The 21,740-nt window shown below is 52.3% G+C and overlaps 1 protein-coding gene across 1 annotated transcript in view; it reads left to right on the plus strand.

The window, feature by feature from the left end:
* The window catches only part of LOC101659355 (Down syndrome cell adhesion molecule-like protein 1), a 43,234-nt gene that overhangs the window by 2,988 nt on the left and 18,506 nt on the right, over positions 1 to 21,740 (plus strand). The window contains exons 4-7 of the mRNA XM_004712851.2: positions 3,275 to 3,515; positions 7,454 to 7,600; positions 9,564 to 9,719; positions 17,318 to 17,457. Coding sequence (XP_004712908.2) covers positions 3,275 to 3,515; positions 7,454 to 7,600; positions 9,564 to 9,719; positions 17,318 to 17,457 — 684 coding nt within the window. The remainder of the gene's footprint in view (positions 1 to 3,274; positions 3,516 to 7,453; positions 7,601 to 9,563; positions 9,720 to 17,317; positions 17,458 to 21,740) is intronic.

The raw sequence follows: 21,740 nt of genomic DNA on the forward strand, positions 1-21,740 counted from the left end.
GGGCTTTGGGAGGTCCTGCTCCCTTGGCCCCTCCTCCAAGACCATGCATCCAGGGTCACTCTCTGACTAACTCCTGATAGAAAAGGCCTGGCTGCTTTATGCCGCCTTCTGTAGTCTTCCTGAAGGTAGGATTGAGACCGGGGAGACCCAGAAAGGCCTAATATATGAATGCACACACCTGCACATGCACCAACACATGGACACACTGTGCCCACACAGACAAGCACACACACACATACCCTGTAACATCCAAAATGCACATGCCCCCAATGATACTCCATCACATACCACACCACGCTTACACACAACACACAGCACAATACACTGTGCTCCCACACTTGCATGGGCCCCATCAGACCACACACACCCATATCCTGCCTCCACACAAACACTGCACCATGCACATGCGCATACACACACATGATCGCCATGCCACACACCCATGCAATAGCACACACACACACATCTAGCTATACTGCACACACCATCCTCACACACCCCCACAACACAACACGCATACCCCTATCTACACTATACACACGTACACACACTGCACACATCACAAAAATACACCACACCATCCTCACACACCCCACAATATGCCATAAGCATAGAACAGACTGTATTCAAACATATACACATAGCACATGTGCACACCACACTGTACTCATACGCCCAACATAGCATGCACCCCACAGCACAAGACATCCCCCAAAGCCCAGCATACACCCACAGAATTAATTACCTGTGTTCAAACACACCGCACCCTCCATCACATCTCACATACACAGTTCACCTGGCACATGCTCCTCTCACACACGTACACACACGTCACATCGTACCACCTGTACACCATATTTGTACACACCCCACAACACAACACACAGTGCACTGAGCTCAAATATGCACACATACCAAATCAACCACACACACTACACACCCCCAAAGCCACACGTACACATAACACACTACTCTCAAGCACATACACGCCCCATCACATCTCTCACACACACACCGCACCATGCAGGTGGCAGTCATCTACATACCACGCACACCTTCCGGCCCTCGAGAAAGGGCCAAGAGGAAAGAGAGCAGGGCACGGTGCCAGCCCGCCTACGCAGGACCTGCAGCCTTGCTTTGCCTCCAGATTCAGATCTGGGCCCCAGGGCTGACCTCACAGACTGGGGTGAAGCCCGGAGCCAACCCCCACGTGGGCCTGTGTGCCACCTCCACACGCATGTCTGAGGTGTACTCTGAGAGAGCCAGGGTGGGGACGGTGAATAAATATGGAAAATACGGGGACGTTTGGCTACAAAGCTCTGACCGAGAGGTCAATAAAAATTTAGAATCAGATTTATTTCTCCAAAGTCTCATAATGAAAAATAAAATTGATTAGAAAGTTAGAACTTCAGAATGAAGCAGCCAGTCAATAAATTTGGGGCTGACTTCTCAGGGGACTTTTTTTTTTTAACACCAAGAAACAGATTAATGAAAAATAAAGATTCACTTGAAAGATAAGTCACTTCATTTTAAGACTCTCTGTGAGATGGATTGCCTGGCGTTATGACATAAATTTGCAATCAGCCCTATTGATTTCTTAATGCTTCAGAGAAATATTGTTAAGATTGATTTAAATCCTGAGTGGCTGAGTGGGCCTATTGGAGGGAGGCAGGGAATAGAGAAGAGACAGATGAGGAGAGAGGGGGAAAGCGGGCAGGAGAGAGGAGAGGGAGGATTTGCATAGACCTGAGAAGCCTCTCCTGTGTGTATAACACATGGAGACACATATGCTCTAGATATGACACCTGATACAAACACATACATATTCACCTGGGTGAAAGTGACCGAGTGATGCAAACAGCTCAGAGCAGTGGTTCTCAACCTGTGGGTTGTGACCCCTTTGGGGGTCGAAAAACCTTTCACAGGGGTCACCCGATTCCTAACTGTAGCAAAATCGCAGTGATGAAGTAGCAACGAAAATCATTTTATGGTTGGGGGTCACCACCACATGAGGAGCTGTATGAAAGGGTCGCGCATGAGGAAGGTGGAGAACCCCTGGTCTAGAGGGTGGCAGTTACAAACCCCACCACCACCCCCCACAGAGCCACAGAAGACGGGTCTGGAGATCTGCACCCACAGAGATTCCGGCCCAGAAACACCACGGGCAGCTCTGCTGCGCCCGCGTGGCGTGCTGTGACCAGAATGACTCAGCAGCACGCACTCGGCCTGGTTGTCCTGATCTGATCACTTGTCATGTCTGCGGGGGACTGGCTATGAAGGGGCTTCAACCCCTGTGGGGAAACAATGACAAGATAATGCCAGCCCCTGGGTGATCTGCGGCGCCCCGGGATTGTCCAGGTGGCCAGATGTGGGCCGACCAGACTCGGGCGTCTGCCCCTCACCACCGCAGCTAACGGCACTGCCTGGTGCAGAGGGAAAGGCCGTCCGGGCCTTAGCAGACGCCCAAGTCAATTAAACACACTCACATACACACCTCTTTGGTGAGTTCCCGACAATTAGGTGAAGTTAAAAATTTGGTTTTCTTGACTTAACAGTGAGCTTCAAATGGCAGTTCGTTGACACCATTCATTGCATTAAAATAAAAACCACCCACAAGGCTGGGTTTACTAACTCGATTGTTTCTGCTCTGACCATTTGGAGGCATCATCTCAAGGCAGGCTTCCAGGGGTGGGTGCTTCCTTGACAATCAGAGATGGCCAGGCCCAGTTACTAAAGCTGCACCCGACTGGGACTGCGGGTATGGACAGGGGTGTTTGCGCCCAGCATTATAGCATCAACCTTTTGAGATTGAAAAGGCAGCCTTTGCCCAAAGACAGTTCAGGAGGTCAGCACAGGAGGAGGGGTGGGAACAGGAAACACAGTGAGGAAATGGGGTACGTGATGTCTCATCGAGGGGATTGCCAGGAACGAGTTGAAGAGAAGGTGACACTGCAGGCAGGGCAGGACACAGGGGAGGGGCAAGCCAGGTGACTATTCAGAGAAAGACTCCCCATCTACACTATAAGGCAGGTGTTTGCCTGGTATGATCAAGGAAGAGGTAAGAGGCCAGTGTAGCTGGAACATAGGAAGCCAACAGAGAAGGGGCCTTGGTCCAGGAGGCCATGGAGGGCCTGACCACCTCTGGCCATGGGAGACATCTGTAAGGACTTCCCCTTTCCCTCGGAACGGGATGGAAGCCATTGATGGGTGGGAGCAAGGAGAAACTTGGTCTACCCTGGGTGTCACTGTGTCCTTGTCCCCTCTGTCCTCCCAGGCCCCCAAGAAGGAGCTGCAGAACGGTGTCATCCGTGGCTACCAGATTGGCTACCGTGAGAACAGCCCCGGCAGCAACGGGCAGTACAGCATCGTGGAGATGAAGGCCACAGGGGACAGTGAAGTCTACACCCTGGACAACCTCAAGAAGTTCGCCCAGTACGGGGTGGTGGTCCAAGCCTTCAACCGGGCCGGCACAGGGCCCTCCTCCAGTGAGATCAATGCCACCACTCTGGAGGATGGTGAGCACCCAGCACGGGCAAAGGCACACAGACCCATGGCTGGCCCTCTCCTGGATGCCACCTTGGTCCCCCGGTCCACACAGGCCCCCTCTCCTCTTGCCACAGGCCCCACCCAGCACATGGTCTCTACACCCACGCACTGTCGGGGGGTTTCTTGGCCTATCTTCCCGGCCTTCTCTCCAGCCATGCTTCTTCCTCCCCACCACCACCTTCTGCTTTGTCCTCTTTGGGTCAACAGCCTCTCATTCCCCCCCTCTCTGGTGCCCTACCTCACCTCTCTCACCCGGCTCAGTCCTCTCTCTCTCTGGGGCCTGTCCTCTCTCCCTCACATCTTCCAGCTTGTAAAAGGGGAAAAGCCAAATCTGGTCTGGAGTCCCCCACCCTCTGTTTCAGGGACTTGGGATGAAACTGTGGAGTTAAGAGATCCTACGACCCATGCCCCGGAGGACGTAGAGCCCAATTTTGTAAACTTCATTCTTTGATGACCCAAAAGGACTCTAAGCTCTTGACGACTAAACTGTGGGACCCAGTTCTTCCAGGGGAGACAGGGTGGGATGAAGCAGGACATGCCTGTTCTCCAAGCACAGAGAGGGTGTCCACTGTCAACTGAGCCTGAGCCTGGGCCAGGCAAGATGGGGCTAGGCTGGTTGCCACCCCCTAAGGAGCAGAACCAAAAGGTAGCCCAGCATCTTTGAGATTCAGATCAGCCTCTGGCTGCTCGTGTCCTCTCTGGGGAACAGGACACAGGAGGTCAGAGAGCGAGGAAAACAGTATGCTCCTTGTTGTTTTCTGGTGCCATCAAATCCAGTCCTCCTCGTGGTGGCCCTAGGAAACCATGTGGGGGTCCTGGACCATCCCCTCCGTTGTCCTGTTTGAGCCCATGGTGGCAATCCCTATGTCAACCCGTCTCACTGAGGGTCTCTCTCTCTCTCTCTCATTGACCCCCTACTTTACCAAGCATGATGTCCTGCTCTAGGACTGCTCACTCCCAAGAATGCCAAAGCACAGGGCCACCTTTGCTTCTCAGGAGCATTCCCCAGAAAGATCTATTTGTTCTTCTGACAGTCCGAGGTCCCAGCGGACTGACCCTGTAATTCAAAGGCGTCAGTCCTTCTGTGGCCTTCCTTGTTCAGTGTCCATCTTCTACACGTATGTGAGGCCACTGAAGAGGCTGTGGCTCTGGGTAGGGGCACCTTAGGCCCCAGAGTGCCGTCCACATGAAGAAGAGTGGATACCACATCCATCGCTGCTGAGTCAATTCTGATCGGAGCCCCTCTCTGGGACAGAGCAGATCTGCCCCATAGTGTTTCCCAGGCGGATCCTCAGGGAGCACACAGCCTCATCTTTCTCACAGGGGGCAGCTGGTGGGTTTGAACCTCCAACTTTTAGAGTAGCAGTGGCATGCTTTCGACATGATGCTCACAGGCTTCCTTTAGCTCATACCAGTGGCTCTTCACCTGGCCTATCACAAACTGGAAGTGTCTGGGGACTTTGAAAAGACAAATGTCCCGGCTTCTCCCTGGATATTCCAATATCATTGTCTTGGGGCGCAGTCTGGGCTTTAAAATGGAGCAGGTGCCAGTAGCCCCAGAGCCATGGACACGTGGGTTCAAGGTCAGCACAGAAAGGGAGTGGGGACACATCCGCAGCAGAGAAGTAGGGGGAGGTTGGGGGAGGTGCCCAAGCTATGTGTGGGCAGTCCTCCTCCAGTCCCTCTCCTTGCCCAAGACCCTCACTGACTCCAGCTAGGGCTGAGGAAGATCAGAGGCCTCTCTTCGCGCTGGGGTTTTCATCCCAAGAGCTATCTTAACATCGTGGCTCTCAAACTGAAGGTACATCAGAATCTTCTAGAAGGGATATAACCGTGGGCTCTGGGCCTCATGCCCAGAGCGTCTGCTTAAGTCAAGAATATGCATTTCTAGTAAGTCTCCAGGTGACGCTGACGTTGCTGGTCCAGGGAGTGTCTTTGAGAAGTATAGCAAAGATAGCCAAGACTCCCAGAGGCCAACTGATCTGCCCCAAATCCCCATCTGGTGACGACAGAGCCAGGATCAAAATGCAGGCCTGGCCTCAAATCCCATACTCCTACCCCGTCACCCGGTTGGCACCTTTTGCTTGTGTGCAAGGCTGGAGGCAGGGGAAAAGGGACGGATGCACGGTGCTCCAAGATCGCAGCTCCAGGTGGAACACAGTCCTGAGCCTGCAGCCTGTCTGACCTACACTGAGCTCCGTCTGGCCCAGGCCAAGTCCCACCCCCAGCCCCTTCCAGGGCCTCACCGCCTGAGCTTGGTCCAGGGCCCCCTGGGGTTTCCAACAGGGAGGGATGAGCACGGGCTTTGGAGTCATTTCCAAAACAACAAAGAGAGGGGGATGAAAGTTTTCCCGCAGCATTTGCTCAGCAGTTTTTCATACTTAATTAAGGCCCTCGTTAGCCTGTCAGATCCTGATCGTTTCCTGGCAATATTAGCACTCCTCCTGGGGTATTCAAGGGCCCCTGCTTTAGCAATAGTGTCTTTTTCATAATTATATTACCTTCATTTTGTTCGAACAGGCGATCTGTATTAGTTTATTACACTGGGTCCCTAATTACATGGTGCTTATATTTTTACACCTAAGTAATATGAAACAATTATCATTCTCAAAGAGGATTGTTAGGATGATGTATTATCATTTAAATGCTCATAAAAATTAGAGTTGCCTCTTGTGGGGCAACGGGATCTAATTACCTTCCATCCAGCATGTGCCTTCTTTCTCCCGTTCAGAGCGAAGCAGCCTTGGCCTTCCCCTTCATCCCCGGCTCCTCCTCGGGAGCCAGCAGGAGGGGCCGCCAACTTCTCCCTGGGCAGGCAAACACCAAGGCCATCTGTCATCCTACAGAGGACACCCCGGCTTGGGCCAGGCCAGAAGGGTGGGATTTAGGTTAAACACAAAGACCGTTGTGGGAAGGAGAAGGCCAAAGGCACAGAGAGCCCACACACACACACACACAAATTGATCCCAGAGCTGATTCTCCCACAGTCCCAGGCATTGCGGTGTGTCGATGTTCAAGGGCAAGAGATGAATCCTAAAGGTCAAAACGGAAGCTCTCTCCCCTTCATCATGGTTGGTTGAGATCCTCTTCTGGTATTTTCTTCCCTTCAGTTTGACATAGGGACACAGGAGTCAGGTCTCAGCTTAGCCTGCCTGGCCACATGATGCAGAGACTGACCACTTCTAAATACCTAAGATGATATTGTCACTGGCTGCCTTCCGGTCGGCCTGGACTCTATGCATAATTAAACAGAACACCGCCCAGTCCTGTGCCATCCGCAGGCTGTCACTCAAACGATGAGAACCTTGAGGGTTCTTAATGGTGGACATGTTTTCGGAAGCAGATCACCAGGCCTTTCTCCCTAGTCCTTCCTCATCCGGAAGCATCACGGAAAGCTGTTTAGCCACTTAGCAAAATTCAAGCCGCCGGTGACAGATGGGTGGTGGGTGTGCATGAGGTGCAGGGCCTGGGCACTGAGTCCGACCCAGCGCACGGAAGGTGAGAATTCTACCACTGAAGCACCACTGCCGTCTTCAATGCGGCCGTAACCTGCAGACACTCCCGGTCAGACTGCTGGTCTTCGAGGTTCTGCTGGGCTCATTAGAGGTGGGTCCCTGGGTCACAGTGGCCCACTGATGATTCCAAAGGGCTCATGCTAAGTTCAGCACCTCCTACTCAGAATACGAAGCTGGAATCAGGAAGGTGCAGCTTCTGTCCACTTCGCTGCCCTGCAAGCCCCTGCTCACTCAACTCCCAGAACCGGGTCATCTCCCCCAGTCTTATATGGAGGGGCTCTGGTAGGGCACCAGGCCTACCCCAATCTACCCCACCCCAGCACCCCTGTGCACTTATTTCCGGACCTCCCAGCCTGACTAGATTCTCTGGTGCCCTCTCCCGCCCCACACAGTGCCCAGCCAACCCCCCGAGAACGTGCGGGCCCTGTCCATCACTTCAGATGTGGCCGTCATCTCCTGGTCGGAGCCCCCTCGCAGCACCCTCAATGGTGTCCTCAAAGGCTATCGGGTCATCTTCTGGTCACTCTACATGGATGGGGGTAAGTGTGCAGGGACGGGGGGATGGGCACAGGTGGCTCGAAGTTGGCTCTCAGGCTGAGCATCTTGCCCTGGGACATCCAGTGGGCTTGTAGCCTTCTGTGCATCCACGTGGGCCCATGGGAGAGGGGGCAAAGACGTGATACAGAGCTCAGGGCCCACTCACTCGTGCTCCTTTGGACCAGCGGCGGGGGCAAGGGTGGCTGGTGTGAAACAGGGTCTCCTCTCTAGTGAAGGTGGGCCAGAGACCCCAATCCAAACCTCTGATGAGTGCTTACTTCTCTATTCAACATGGTGAAACGCGTCCTTGGCGGCTGGGTCCATCTGAGCCCTAGCAGGCGGCTGTGGGCACACTCAGGTGGGGCAATGGAAGAGAGTTTAATAGAGGGACTACTTTCAGAGGAAGGAGGGGGAGGAGGGAGCCCCCCAGGGCCAGCAACAGCTGAAGGCCACTATTGCCAGGGCCAGAGGAGGAAACAGGGTTTACCAGAGCCTGGTGAGAGCTCCCCTTGGCCAGACCCAACCAGAGGCAGGCTGCAAAGGACGGGTGCAATCTGGGGAGATCAGCCCATGCCCGGAACCCAGAGCAGCCAGAGACAGGTAGAGTCTGTCAGGTGTCAGGTAGAGTCTGCCTGAAAGGATGACCAGCCTCCTGGTGTCTTCCCATGCCCCGGGTGTACTGGTCTGCGCAGATTTGCCCACCAATGTCTTGCCAGCGTGTGTACGTAAAGGGCCCTACAGTGACCAGGAAGCCTGCCACCTGTGCCCCCTCCTTTGCTGGAACAGCTGGACTCCAGCTGCAGTCACCCAGCTCAATGGCCATGTGCTCCACCATGAGGGTTGGAGTGGGCCCGTTCACAGTGCCCCGGCCAAGTGTTTACGCAGCGGCCTCCAGCCCGGAGGCTTGGTCTGTGTAGCTCCCAGCATGCTGAGCTAGGAAGTGCTGCCACATTCTCATCGCTGCAGCTGGCCCCGGGAGGAGGGGTGCATTGTGTTCCCATCACTGCTGCTGCTTTCAAAAGCCTGTGGGTGTGGGCCTCCCCAACACTGCCTGCCCTCTGACCTCAGCCGCCATGCTGTACTGGGCCCTCGCTTCCTGGGGCGGCGTCTTGGGCAAGCCTGCTGATGCTGGACCTCCTGGAAAGGAAGGCCAGCTGCACAGGTCTCTGAGAGTCATGCCCTTGCCTCCCCCTGCACTGACCCAGCATCCCATCAAGCTGTGCACGGTCCCCTGGACCGCAGGCTGCCCTCCCCTGGTCAGGCCTCTGCCTTAGACCCAGTGCCCACACCTGGCCACCAGCGAGGATGTGGCCTGTGCTCAGCCAGGGTCTGGGTCTGGCTGCCTGAAGGCCCAGTAGTCCCCGGCAGAGAGTTTTCTACTCCAGAGCCTTCCAAGAACCTGGCCTTCCCATGGGACCCTCTCTCGGAGGTCTTCTTCAGAGTCTAGAAGAACTCCTCGGCAGAGCCACAGTGAGACTTTACTGAGCTTGGGGCATAGCCCGGCCCTCCAAGATAATGTCTGCAGCTCTGCCAGCCTCACCAGCATCCACATGCATGTTCTGCTGGTAGAGCTGGGTGTCCTCCCTGGTGGGGAGAAAGCAGAGAGGCCGCAGGACCCTGTCCACTAACTGCAAGGAGGCCGCCTAATCCTGCCTGGGACGAAGGCAGCTTGGAGTGGGGAAGGGATCCTAAAGGGGTGAATGTTAAGTTGACGTTGATGAAGGTCAGCCGAGAGCTAGGTAGGGCCAGGCCAGCATGTGTCCCTCGCCTTTCTGGGGCCAAGTGGGGAGCCAGAGCCTGGAAGCAATGCCCCAACTCTGCCTCTGTACACCTTGAGGTAGAGGGCCCTCTGGTTCTGCCACCAAGGAGCAAGGTCTGCCCCAGTGAAGCAAACCTGCCTGTGACCGGCCTGGGCCAGAGGCAGGAACCTGGGCCAGGTGCACTCAGGCCGCGTGTCTCCGGCAGAGTGGGGCGAGATGCAGAACATCACCACCACACGGGAGCGGGTGGAGCTGCGCGGCATGGAGAAGTTCACCAACTACAGCGTCCAGGTGTTGGCCTACACGCAGGCCGGGGACGGCGTGCGCAGCACTGTGCTCTACATCCAGACCAAGGAGGATGGTGAGTCCCCGCCCCTGCCCTCCTGCCCTCAGCCTGAGCTGAGCCACCCCCGCCCTCAGAGCCAAGGGAGGCTACGGCTGGTACCCAGAGCTGCACCCACCACTCTGCAGCACCAAGTCAAAGGCCAGACGCGCCGCCTCCTTCTGCCCTCACCCCAAGAGTATCTTTTCCAGGTATCCGCTCCCAAGGTTCAGCCCGGTTTCCTGGAGACACAGATATTGGGATGGGTGCGAGGGCAGGAACTCCCCCTGGGTGAGCGATTCCTGCACAGGGAGAGGGAGGACACGCCTCTACAGGGGCAGTACTCAAGAGAACAGCCCAAGAGGGCTGTGTACATGTGCCCTGTGGGCTTCCGTGTGCAGCTCAGGGGCCTGCTTCTAGCCCTGTTCTCCTGCCCCATTTAGCTGCTCCACTTAGCACTTTCCCATGTGTCTGCACCAGGAGAGATGCTGGCTCATGGGCAGTATGAGTGGCACCCACTGGCCATCCCAGTAGCCTTCCTGGCATTGTCTAGGTTCTGCCCACACAATTTGGTGGAAGGTCCTGAAGGGGTTAGCCACTGGGCCTGGGTGTGTCGGTGAAGAGAGTCATAGCACAGTACCGTGCTCCGTGACCAGACCGGCTCCCGGCTCAGCTTCATGCTGCCAAGCGCTCTGAGCCCCTTCCTTCCCATCAGCCCCCTCCCCAAGCTCTGAGCAATTAAATATTTACCAAACTGAGTGCCCTACTTCTCTTGGCATTTAATGAAAGCATCCTGGGACAGCTCTCGGCCGTCACTGCCCCTGCGTGGAGACTGAGCTGGGTGGCACTCCATGCCTGGGCCGATTGGAGGCCTCAGGGCACCAAGGAGCCCTGGTGGCATAATGGGTTGTGCGATGGTCTGCTAACCGCAAGGGCAGCAGCTCTAAACAGCAGAAAGACGCGGCTTCTAATCCGTGAAGAGTTACGGTCTTGGAAGCCCACAGGGCAGTTCTGCCCTGTCCTATAGGGTTGCTGTGAGTCAGAATCAACTTGTGGTGGTGGAACGTGAGTGGAAAGAACACACACAGGTGCCTTCCTGGCCTGCAAAGGTGAACTGCGTGGACCCCCCACTCTGAAGTGGCACCTGAGCCGTAAGCACCTCCGTATGTACTCACTGACCGAGGCCAGGCGCCATGAGGGGACCCAGTGCCCCAGGAGCCCCGTCCCTCCCTGCAAGACCCTTCTAGCCCTTCACTCTCAAACACTGGGAGCCACATCTAGAAGGAGCAACGGGCAGGATCCCGTGTCCCAAGAGGCAGTGCACTCATCTTAAAGAGGCAGCTTCGCAGAGGGGGAAAGCCTCTGGTAAAGACAACCCACGTGCATTTGGGCAAGTCACTGAAGCTCTTGGAAGCCCAGCGCCTCTTGCGGAAACCGTGATAGTGGTGATGGATCCAGTTGTTGGAGAAGCAAGATCATCGTAAAATCCCCACGAAATTGTCCAGTCCTAGCAAATGTTTCTTTGGGGCTGCCAGGATGCTGGCAAGGAGGTGACACTTTTGGCCGGATGAGAATCCCAGGCAGGACGGAATCAGCTAGCTGTCGGATGAGACTGCATCCACAGTCGCAGCTCTGGCTTCACGTGTGTGTCATGTGTTTTCATACGCAGTTGACCTTGAAGACTCAGCTTTCCCAATAACCCTGCGAGGCAGGAGTTCTTTCTGGCCTCAGGTGAGAAATCGAGGCCTGGGAAGCGAAGGCCGTGGCCTCTGAACTTCCTGTCGCAGCACGAGAGCACCGGTTAGGAAGCAGTAATAACAAAGCCCATTTTCGAGCAGGAAGGACCTTGACTGCCGCACATCAAAGGAAGCCCCCAGTGAGGGCCGCTCCGGGCTGGCCGACTCAGGGGTCCCCACCTTTCTGCTCTGCCAGCCGCTCTGTCGGGTCTGCCAGGCAAGACAGAGGTCAGAGGGGCGAGGCAAGACTTCCCGGACATGGGCTATCTTGGAAGAGAAGAAACTTCCCAGAAACCCCTTCGGCCGATCATTCTCGCGTCCCATTGGGCAGCCTGGGGTCACGTGCCTTGTGAAGAACCAATCATGACTGACGTGGCCTGAAGAAGCGCGATCTTCGGGGTAAGCCAGGAGGACAGCTTTTTCTGATGCTTGGAGCAGTGTGGTCCCCAAACCGAATCGAGCCTGTGTCTACAAACAATAGGAAGGTGCGGCTGTTGGGGAGGCAGCCCGCTGTGCCTGCCGCATCACTGCGCTCCCACCTCTTCCAAGTTCCCTCCGTCAGGGCGCAGTTATCCCATGGTCTGTGTTCCAGTACCAGCTCCACTGTGTGACTAGGCAACTATCCCAATCCAAATATCCTAATCCTGTGCCTCGCCACCTGTCTTCCTCAAAAGGCTGCATTTCTCCAAGGGAGGAAAAAATTCTCAGGAAATTAGAAGAACGTGCAGGAAGCAATGAGATCAAATGCAAACACATTCCATCAAGCTCACTTACCAGATCCTGAATGTCAGTCAGTCTGAGTGGGAGGATTCGATGGCCTGCAAAAGCGCCTTGCCTGGTCTTCACCTTCCAAGGAATATAAAACCAAGCAACGTGGCATCAGAGAACAAGATTGAGTTGAATTTTAAATGACTTTTTTGGTGTTCCAGTGAGGAAAAGGCATGGCTAGGCCTTTGAAGGGTAACTCTTGCAGCTGTGTGGAGGACTGGTCCCAGGGAGGAAAGTGGGCTACAATCATATGTCAGGGAGCCCTGGGAACCCCTGTGGGCATGCAGGCAGAAGTGAGGAAAGACTGGGGACAGCAGCCGTGAGGATGACCGGTGGAGGAGGTGGGCAGGTCTAGAGAGAAGACTTATCAGAGGAATTCCAGGTCTGGTGATGGCTGTCAAGGTAACTCAGTGTTCTCTTCTTTTTCACTGAAGACTGCTAGGAAATCCAGGTACTTTTTTTGTTATTTAAATAAAATACTTAAAGGCATCAAAGAGCTGACAAGACAGTGAAGAATTACTGGCCCAGTATCCAACAGATAATAAAGGGCGAGGATATGAGTCTGGCATTTGGAGCATCTTTGCCATGGGGATGTTTGCTGAATCTGGAGGCAGTTGCTGAGAGGCTGAGCAGCTCTGGAAAGAGAGGGACAAAGGTATAGAGTCTACCAGTGGGGGGTGGAAAGGGTCTGCCTGGTGAGGCCTCTCACGTTGAGTGGAAACCCTGATGGGAAGCACAATTGGACACAGTGAACCAAGAACAGACAGCTTGAAATCCCCTACATTCTGGGAATTAGATTGAGGTGGCCCCAAATCGCTAGTACTGCCAGGCGCTGATCAGAAGCAAACATGAATCCTTTATTTCTACAAATGATGTTCCCGGCATACAACAACGAAATCATGGGACAACATAAGTAAATTCCCGCAGGAAAAAAGAAATACATCCATGGGAGTTCCAAAGAGAGGTTTTTATCAAGTGAAGACTTTATGCTGAAAATGACCTAGGACATTAAAAACCTAAACAAGATCAAAATATCAACAGAGATTTAAAAACTCCCAAATGGAAATTCTAGAACCAAAAAAATACAAACACCACAAAATAAGAATTCAGTAGATGAGTTTAATAGCAAACTAGACACAGCTGAAGAGCCAAGTAGCAAACTGAAAGACAGGTCAGAAGAAAATACGCAGAGAGCACAGAAAGGCAAATGGATGGAAAGATAGGAATAGCAGGTAAGATACTCAAAGCTTTAATGTGCCTACAGCTGACTCGGGTATCGTGTTACAATTCAGATCCTGATTATGTAGGTCTAGGGGGAACTTGGAATTTCGCATTTCTGTCATGCTCCGGGTTGGTGCTGCTGATGTTGATCCATGGACCACATTCTGAGTCTCAAGAACAGAGAGGATACAGTGAGGACAAACATCCCAAAGAGAAAATGCCCAAAAACGGTGCAAAACTGATGAAAAACATCGGTTCTAAATGCAAGAAGTTCTACAAACTCCCAAAGCAAGAACGAGAAACCCATAGCATGTCACATCAAAATAAAGCTGCTAAAAAATCAAAGCACAAAGAGAGAGAAATCTTGAAAGTATTCCGAGGGAAAGAGGCACACACTGCCTTTGATGAACAGCAGTTAGAGTGAAAGCTAATTCCTTACCAGAAACATTGGGGGGGGAGGAGAGCAACTGTATATTTAAGGTGCCCAAAGAAAAGAGTGATCAGTCTATAATTTTATATCCCGCAAAAAACGTTTTCAAGATTAAGATGATATCCAGAGACTGAGAGAACACCTGCCTTAGAAAAATGGTAAAGGGCATTTTGAGATAGAAGGAACATTATCCCAGATGAAAACTCGGTGATGCAAAAAAAAGGAAAAAGTGCAAAATTCACTGAATAACTCTTAGGTAATGTTGGCTACATAAAAGGATGATGATATCATCTCGTGATGTTTAAAGTATGTTCCAGATTAGGACAAAAAGCAACAAGAACATATTAATGGGGGAGGGGATTAAAGGGAAGTTCTAAGGTCTTTGAAATTTCTGAGGGAAAAAAGAAAGATGTCAATTATTAATATTAAATTTTAGCAAATTAAAGATGTATGTTGCAATCTACAGGGTGACTATGAGAAGTAGTGGGAGACTAATTAATGACCAAACTAATAGAGGGGGTGTTAAAAAAAATCTTTGAAAACACTCGGAACAAAAAGAAAGAGAAAGGAAAATAGAACCAATGGGGCAGATCAGAAGTGTTTAGTGAACTAGCATCTACAGTATCCCTTCCCTGTCCATGGGCATACATCCAAGACCCCCAGGGGATGTTTGGAACCAAGGACAGCACAGACCCTTATATATATAGTGGGGGGGGGGGTGTTGTTCCTATATATACGTATCACAGGTACCCAGGGTGCACCAAGTGGGCAACAGTAACCCACTGGATACCAGCAGGGCACAGTGCAGTCGCTCAGCCAAGTATATTCCCCAGTCACATGCCCAGTAGAGGAGGAGGAAGCCACGTCTCTGATGGAACAAGATAGCACGAGATTTCACCATGCTGCTTATAAGAGGGCACCGTTTAAATATCTCCAGATCCTGCTTGACTGCGGATAACTGAAACTTCAGAAATAGAAACCGTGGATGAAAGAGAGCTATCTAAATCCAAATACTTAAGTCACTGCCTTAAAGATAAATTAACTTGATACTATCCAAAGACATCTACAGATACAGTTCAATCCTGAGCACAACTACAACAGCATTTTTTTTAACAGAAATGGAAAAACTAAAGCCTAAATTTTACATGGGAAGGTAAGATATCTAGAATAGTCCAAGCAGTTTTGAAAAAGGATCAAAGGAGGAGGCGTCACTCTTCCTGACTTAAAAACAAATTACAAAAAATGCCAGGAATTGAAACAAACTGCCTGCTGGCTCTCGATGAGGAAAACAAACCTGCTCAAAGGTGCTCGCAAAACAGGATCTGTACCTGCAGGAGAGTGGAACAAGATCCCTAACTCACACCATCTCCAAAACCAATTCAAATGGGTCAAAACCCTGCATGTTACACCTAAAGCCTCAAAATAGTTGGCAGAAAATATCAGAGCAAAATTTCGGGATATGACTTTTTTTTCAGTGGTAGATTGTCCAACACAACAATGAAATGCACACACCACAGAAGACAGAGAGATAACTAGGGCCTCGTTAAGTTAAACACATTCGTCGAATGAGCCAAGAGACAAACTCCAGATGAGAAAGAAAATCTTCAGGACTGATCTAAGCATTAGAGTGTACAAAGAGGGTGTGGGTGTGGCCTCACCTGGAGGAGAGAGAATCAAAGTCACCCTCCTCCAAGGCCAATTTCTATGGGGTCAAGGTCAGACATGCCTCCACTCTGCAACTTTCTTTACCAATTCTGACACCGCCATTCCTCCCACTGCACGTGCCACATCATTGCTGGCCAAGCAAAACTCAGCGACCATACCAGCAATGATGAGGTTTATTAGTAAGGTGACCAGATGTCCCGCTTTTGGCGGAACAGTTCCAATTTGTAACAATTTGTCCCACATCCCGCGGCGTTTTAAAAAAGTCCCGATTTTTGGAAAGAATGCACGACAAGCTAGGGTATACGGTTTTCAGCTGCCATGTGGCTCTTTTGCCAGGATAGGAGTTTTATCAATGGTGTTCCGCTTTTGTCCCACTTTACCAATGTTAAAATCTGGTCACCTTATTTATTAGGAAAGTTAAGAGATTACAATTCGGGATCAGAAATGCTCAAGACACAGCTCTTCCGGCCAGGAGCACCTCTTCTCAGCATCTCAGTGCTGATGTGGTTCTCCAACTCCAGGGCTCTGGCTCCATCAGTGTCTTGTGAGCAGGAAAACGAAACAGAGTGTATGTGTCCCAGCTCCAGGGAGGAAGACAGGAGTTCCCAGAATCCTCCGGAGAAGGCCATGCCCACACAGAGGCATGATTGGCTATGACAGGATCGACTGACTAGACTCCACCCCTTCACAAGTTGACAGGAGATTATGTAACTGCCACCATCACTATGAGTCAGAATCAATTCAATGGCAGTGAGAAGGATGGTTAAGATTCAATAATAATAATAATGACAGAAAATAACATGTGGAAGGAATAGGAAGAAATCAAAGCCTTCATCAACTGCAAAAGGATGCAGCTGTTGTGGAAAATAGACTGGCGATTCCTAAAAAAACTCGAGGTAGAGCTGCCATGTGACCCAGCAAGTCCCCTCCTCAGCCTAAGCCCTACGGATCTAATGACAGTGACATGAGATCTATGCACTGCTCGAGTCATTGCAACACTGCTCACAGTCACAGACAAGAAGGAAATAACCCAAGTGCCCATCAGCAGAGGCATCAGTAAAATGAGGTGCATACCTACAATGGCATTCCACTCAACAATCAAGAGAACGGAGCCCCCGAGGCATCTTACACCATGGATGAGCCCGGAGGACATTATGTCCATGAGGGAAATTAGTCCATCACAAACACACACAACAAGCAATGTTCTCACTTCGATGAACTGGCAGGAATGGGTAAAATCGTGTGGGAGAAGTTCTCCATCCGTCATCGTCGAATATGGTTGGTGGAAATGGGAAAGGGAGAGAAGGTGACCCAGCATCGCTCATGTAACTGACATCAGTGAAGGGGGTGAAAGGGCGACTGCTACAATGTGTGTGGTTTTGCAGCAACCGGAAAAGAAGGCAAGGTTAGCTACAGGTGCAGATACAAAAGGACGTAACTGATCACCTCATTGATTAGTGCTCTTGATTTGGCACGGGAGGCCACGCTCTCCCGGCACAATCCCGTCAATTGACATGACATGGCTGTTAAGTTTATGTTCCGGGGTCTTCAAGGTTTACAAGTGGCCTTGTAAGATGCAACGTGGGTTCTTCTTCTCTTTCATTTATCCCTAGTCTTCATTGTTGGGCTTCAATGTCACTTCAATGTCGAAAGTGGCCACTCCTGCTGACACCATCTCAAAGACTTTGTCACAGTCCCCCAAAGGACCATTTTGTCCTTCTGACTGTCAGGCAAGGATACCTCCTCCCGGAAATCCTCTCAGATGGCGCTGTCCCCCTTGCCCCGCTCTGAACTGACCCAGTCTTCTCCCTGCTCAGTTCCAGGCCCCCCTGCTGGCATCAAGGCAGTCCCTTCATCAGCCAGCAGCGTGGTCGTGTCTTGGCTCCCCCCAGCCAAGCCCAATGGGGTCATCCGCAAGTACACCATCTTCTGCTCCAGCCCCGGGTCTGCCCAGCCGGTAAGTGGAACTCAGGCCAACAGTGAAGGGACTGGAGAGAGAGCAAGGTGCCGGCAGGTCAGCGGGTTCCTGGCTAGACCTCAGCTGGTTGTGTCTTTGTCTCTACCTGGATCTACCTGTAACAATGGGCACTGGCCACCCGAGAGAAACCAAACCCTAACCCCGTGTCCAGCTGAGTCAGTCCTCTGTTCCCGAGGCTGCCAGATTGTCATGAGAGGCAAATGGCTCCTGACCAGGTAGGTAGGGTGGAAGGGGGACCGGGGCCTCTGCTCTCCCGCTCGGACTGTCCATCGAAGCTCCTAGCAACTCCGGGGCTTTGGACTGAGGACGGCCTGCGCCCTGGTTTCTGGGTGTGAAGTGAGCCTCGGCACTATGGCTCTGGACCTGCAGGTGCTGCTGGGGGAGGAGGAAAGACAGGTGACTGGGCCCAACAGAGTAGAGACCCTGAGCGTGGTGTCTGCCCGAACCTTGGGAGCTGGGTCCCCACGTGTTCCACTGAGTGCTCAGGGACCATGGAAAGGTAAGAGGGAGGGGATGGGTGCAGGGGTGTGGTGGAAGCCCATATCATCATAATATGCATCCTCCTGTGCCTTTTTGAAAAGGAGCCCTGGTGGCATAATGGTTATGAGTTGAACTGATAACTGCAAGGTCGGCAGTTCGGAACCACCAGCCGCTCTGCCAGAGAAAGATCGGGCTTTTTACTCCCGTAAAGAGTTACAGGCTCAGAAACCCACAGGGGCAGTTCTCCACTGCCCTCTGGGGTCTCTGTGAGTCAGCATCGAGTCCCGGCAGTGGGTTTGTGAGTTAAGCCTCTTCTGTCACCTCCAGCCATTCAACCACACAATTCTCCAAGGCTTGCTCCACCCCAGTCTCTCCAGCTTCTCCCCGGGGAAGCTCTCTCCCAGGTTGAGCTGCCTCTACTCTCTAGTCGGGGAGACGGAGGGAAGCGCCGGGGCCCTTTCAGTGCATGGCCACAGAGATGTGAGCAGCCCCCTGACATTTCACTCCACACCCAAGCACCCAGCACCCAGAACAGGGGACAGAGCACGACAACAGCCCACGCAGAGGTTCCCTGGTGTCCCTCTCCGGCAACAGTAACCCCCATCCTGACTCCAGTAGTGGAGCTCAACGGGCCTTCCTTTTGTCCTTGATGGAAGTGGACTCTCGCCATCCCACTGGCCTCTTTCATTCAGCTTGCTGGGATGAGTGCCGTCCCCGCTGCTGTGTGTCCTTGTAGGTCATGCGCTCTCATGACTCGTGAGTTTCCCATCGTGTGTGCACATACGGCAATTTGATGTGGTCTTTAGAATACCCATGGGGGACCCTGGTGGGAGTGGTTATACATTGGGCTTCTGACCACGAGGTCAGCAGTTTGAAACCACCAGCCTCTCCACAGGAGAAAGACACGGCTTTCTGCTCCCGCAAAGAGTGACAGTCTCATAAACCACAGGGCAGTTCCACCCTGGCCTCTAGGGCTGCTGTGAGTCGGCTTCGACTTGACGGCAGTGGGAGTTTTTTGATAAGCATTTGAGGATGCTTATAAATGCAAGGGGAGTCGAGAAGTATTGCTACCAGGTTCCAGTTCATACCAGGGATCTTTCTTCTTGAAAGGACATGGAGGAAAAAGGTATTACCTCCTCATTCAGCTTTTCCACACTTTGTGACACTGCCTTATACATAAACTATAGAGTCACTGCCATCAAGTCCAGGCTGACTCACAACGACCCCTGTGGGTTTCTGAGACTGTCACTGTTCACGGGAGTAGAAAGCCCTGGCTGTCTCCTGCACAGCTGCTGGTGGTTTCGAACTGCCGAGCATGTGGGTCGTAGCCCAATGCAGAACTGCTACACTCAGTGCACCTTATCCCTACACAGGGTTGTTTCAAACAAAATCTATTTAAACAGGTCTCTGTGATCACTGGGTGACTGCAGACAAGTTCTCTCATCAATACACGTGGCTTAGCCCCATTAGGTGCCTTCAAAGAAAGATCCAAACAGTGCTTCCCAGGGGCTGTGCGGGGCCGGTTACAGCCCAGGCCGAGAGCTCAGCCCAGAAGATGACGGAAAACTGCATTGTGGTAGATTCTCTCAAAGGACAGAGGATGCTCGGGGGTGCTCATAACAAGGAAGTTTTGGGAAAACTTGAAACCGGCCTTGGTGAGGAACAGGTCAGGAGGGTTGCTCTCGGGAATTGTTTTCCCATCATGGCCATGCTCCTGCTCCTGTTCCGAAGGCTGGCGTGGGAGTTTCCGAGAACACCTCATCCCACCCGCCGCAGCCCCCTCTGATTGTCGCCATTCACAACACTCAGAAAGAACTCTGAGGAAGACCTGTGCGGCCGCCAAGAATGACCACGCTGCCGTCTAGACACGTGCACACCAGAGTGCAGAGTCCTTGGGGGGAGGGTCAGAGAGCCGGCGCACCCCCTTCAGAAGGGCACAGACCTGGATGGAAGGTCTCCAAGAGGGAGGGACGTCAAGACACAACCACTTCCCACTCGGATATGCTAGCCCAAGAGCAGTAGCGGTGGTCTTGTAGCGGCACTAGATGACTGAACCATGGCCGTGAACCTGCTTTTCTGTTGGGTATGTCCCTAGGCAGAAAACGGCTGGCCCTCGGGGTCTGCAGATGTTGTTAACTGGACAGCTCCCCGCCAGTCTGGCGGCTGTAGCGATCGCGGCCCGCCCACAGTGGGTGAGTTCTGGGCATCCACACATGCAGACAAGTGTTTTCCAGCCGCGGTTCAGCCATGCCTTCTGCTTCCTTTTTCTGCTCCCCTGGCCTTCACACGCACACACCAGACTGTCGTTACACACGGTCTCCTCTATTTGGACACTCACTGTGCTTTCTCTCACCGCCACCCCTCTGCCCCACCGCTCACTCCCATCCCCCAGGCACACCGAATGCCTTCACGGGAAACCAGCTGTTGACATGTTTGTCCTCTGCACTGCTGGAAGGCCACATCAAGGGGGGGAGGGGCAGCATCTTTCCACCATTGGGTCCCCAGTGTCAAATTCAGTACCACCATATCATGGTCACTGAATCCGTGTTTCATGAACACATGACTAATAGCTTGGCCTTGAGACAGGCAAGTCTCCCTCCAGAAGTGGATAGGAGAGGAACACATGTATGACATGTGATTCACATGTCATACAATTCAGAAGCCCAGTCATGTCAAGAAGGGCTGTGGTGAGTCCTGTGGTTAAGCATTTCCAGCCGCCATTCAGGAGTCCTGCAACACGCTTCTGCAGTTCTGTGAACCCAATCCCGGGCTTCAGTTTCTGTTTCATGATGGAATTCAAGGATCCCAAAGCTTCCTCGCTGTCTCAATCTGATGACCTACACTCTGCCCCTGTCTTCCGGGCATGCCTTCAATGAGAGGCGGCACAGGGGCTCGGAGTTCTGCAGTCAGTTACCTGGCGTGAGATCATGAGATCTTGGCTCCACCATTAACTGCCTGTTTAAACTTGACATCTGCTTGGTAATCTGCAATAAAAATAACATAGTAAGGGTTATCATAAAGATTAAATCATAACAAGCCAGGCATTAAGAAGGTGCTTATGCACTCAATAAATATTTGTTGCTATCAAAAAAAAAATTTTTTTAAAGAAGAGTTGCAGTACAATCACCACCACAATCCATTTTAGAATATTTTCTTCTTTCTTGTACTCATCATTAGTGGCTCCCCATTTCCTCCAACCTCCCCTGCTGTCCCCCCAGGAACCACTAGTCCGGTTACTGTCTATAGCTCCCCTAACCAGGATTTCATCTACAGAAAAGAACACAGCAGAAAACGAACAACAATAACAAAGCAAAACAGACCATAAACACCTCCGTTGAAAAGAAAGCAGAAAATACTTTTCAAACTACAACAAATTCGATAATGAAATCCTTCAAAGGACTTGGTGTCCAACAATCCCAACTCCTCATTATCTCAGGCTTTAGGAGACTAACTAGCTGCAGGCTGCCTGGGACCCCTTGCCCTGTATCAGGTCCTGGTCCCCATCCCTCCCCACGGTGGCTGCTGGAAGCAATGCACCTTCTCTGCACCCCCTTCATGCTCTGGGGAGACTTCCCACCCAACAGGGTCCCACAGTCCAGGCAGGTCTCACAAGGTGGGGTGTCCTAGTGTGGGGAGCAATCCAGCTCTGCCGTGTGGGGTCAGGAGTGTAGGCAGCTAGCTTCCTGAGGGGCCCAGCCACCTAAACACCTGCTGCAGCATTGTCACTTACACAGACTTCTCCCCCTCCCAAGTGCAGACTCGTGGTGGTGGAGTGTGTGTGT

Source organism: Echinops telfairi, unplaced genomic scaffold, assembly GCF_000313985.2.
Source record: "Echinops telfairi isolate 266 unplaced genomic scaffold, ASM31398v2 ScPeMD7_7463;HRSCAF=8501, whole genome shotgun sequence".
NCBI lineage: Eukaryota > Metazoa > Chordata > Mammalia > Afrosoricida > Tenrecidae > Echinops > Echinops telfairi.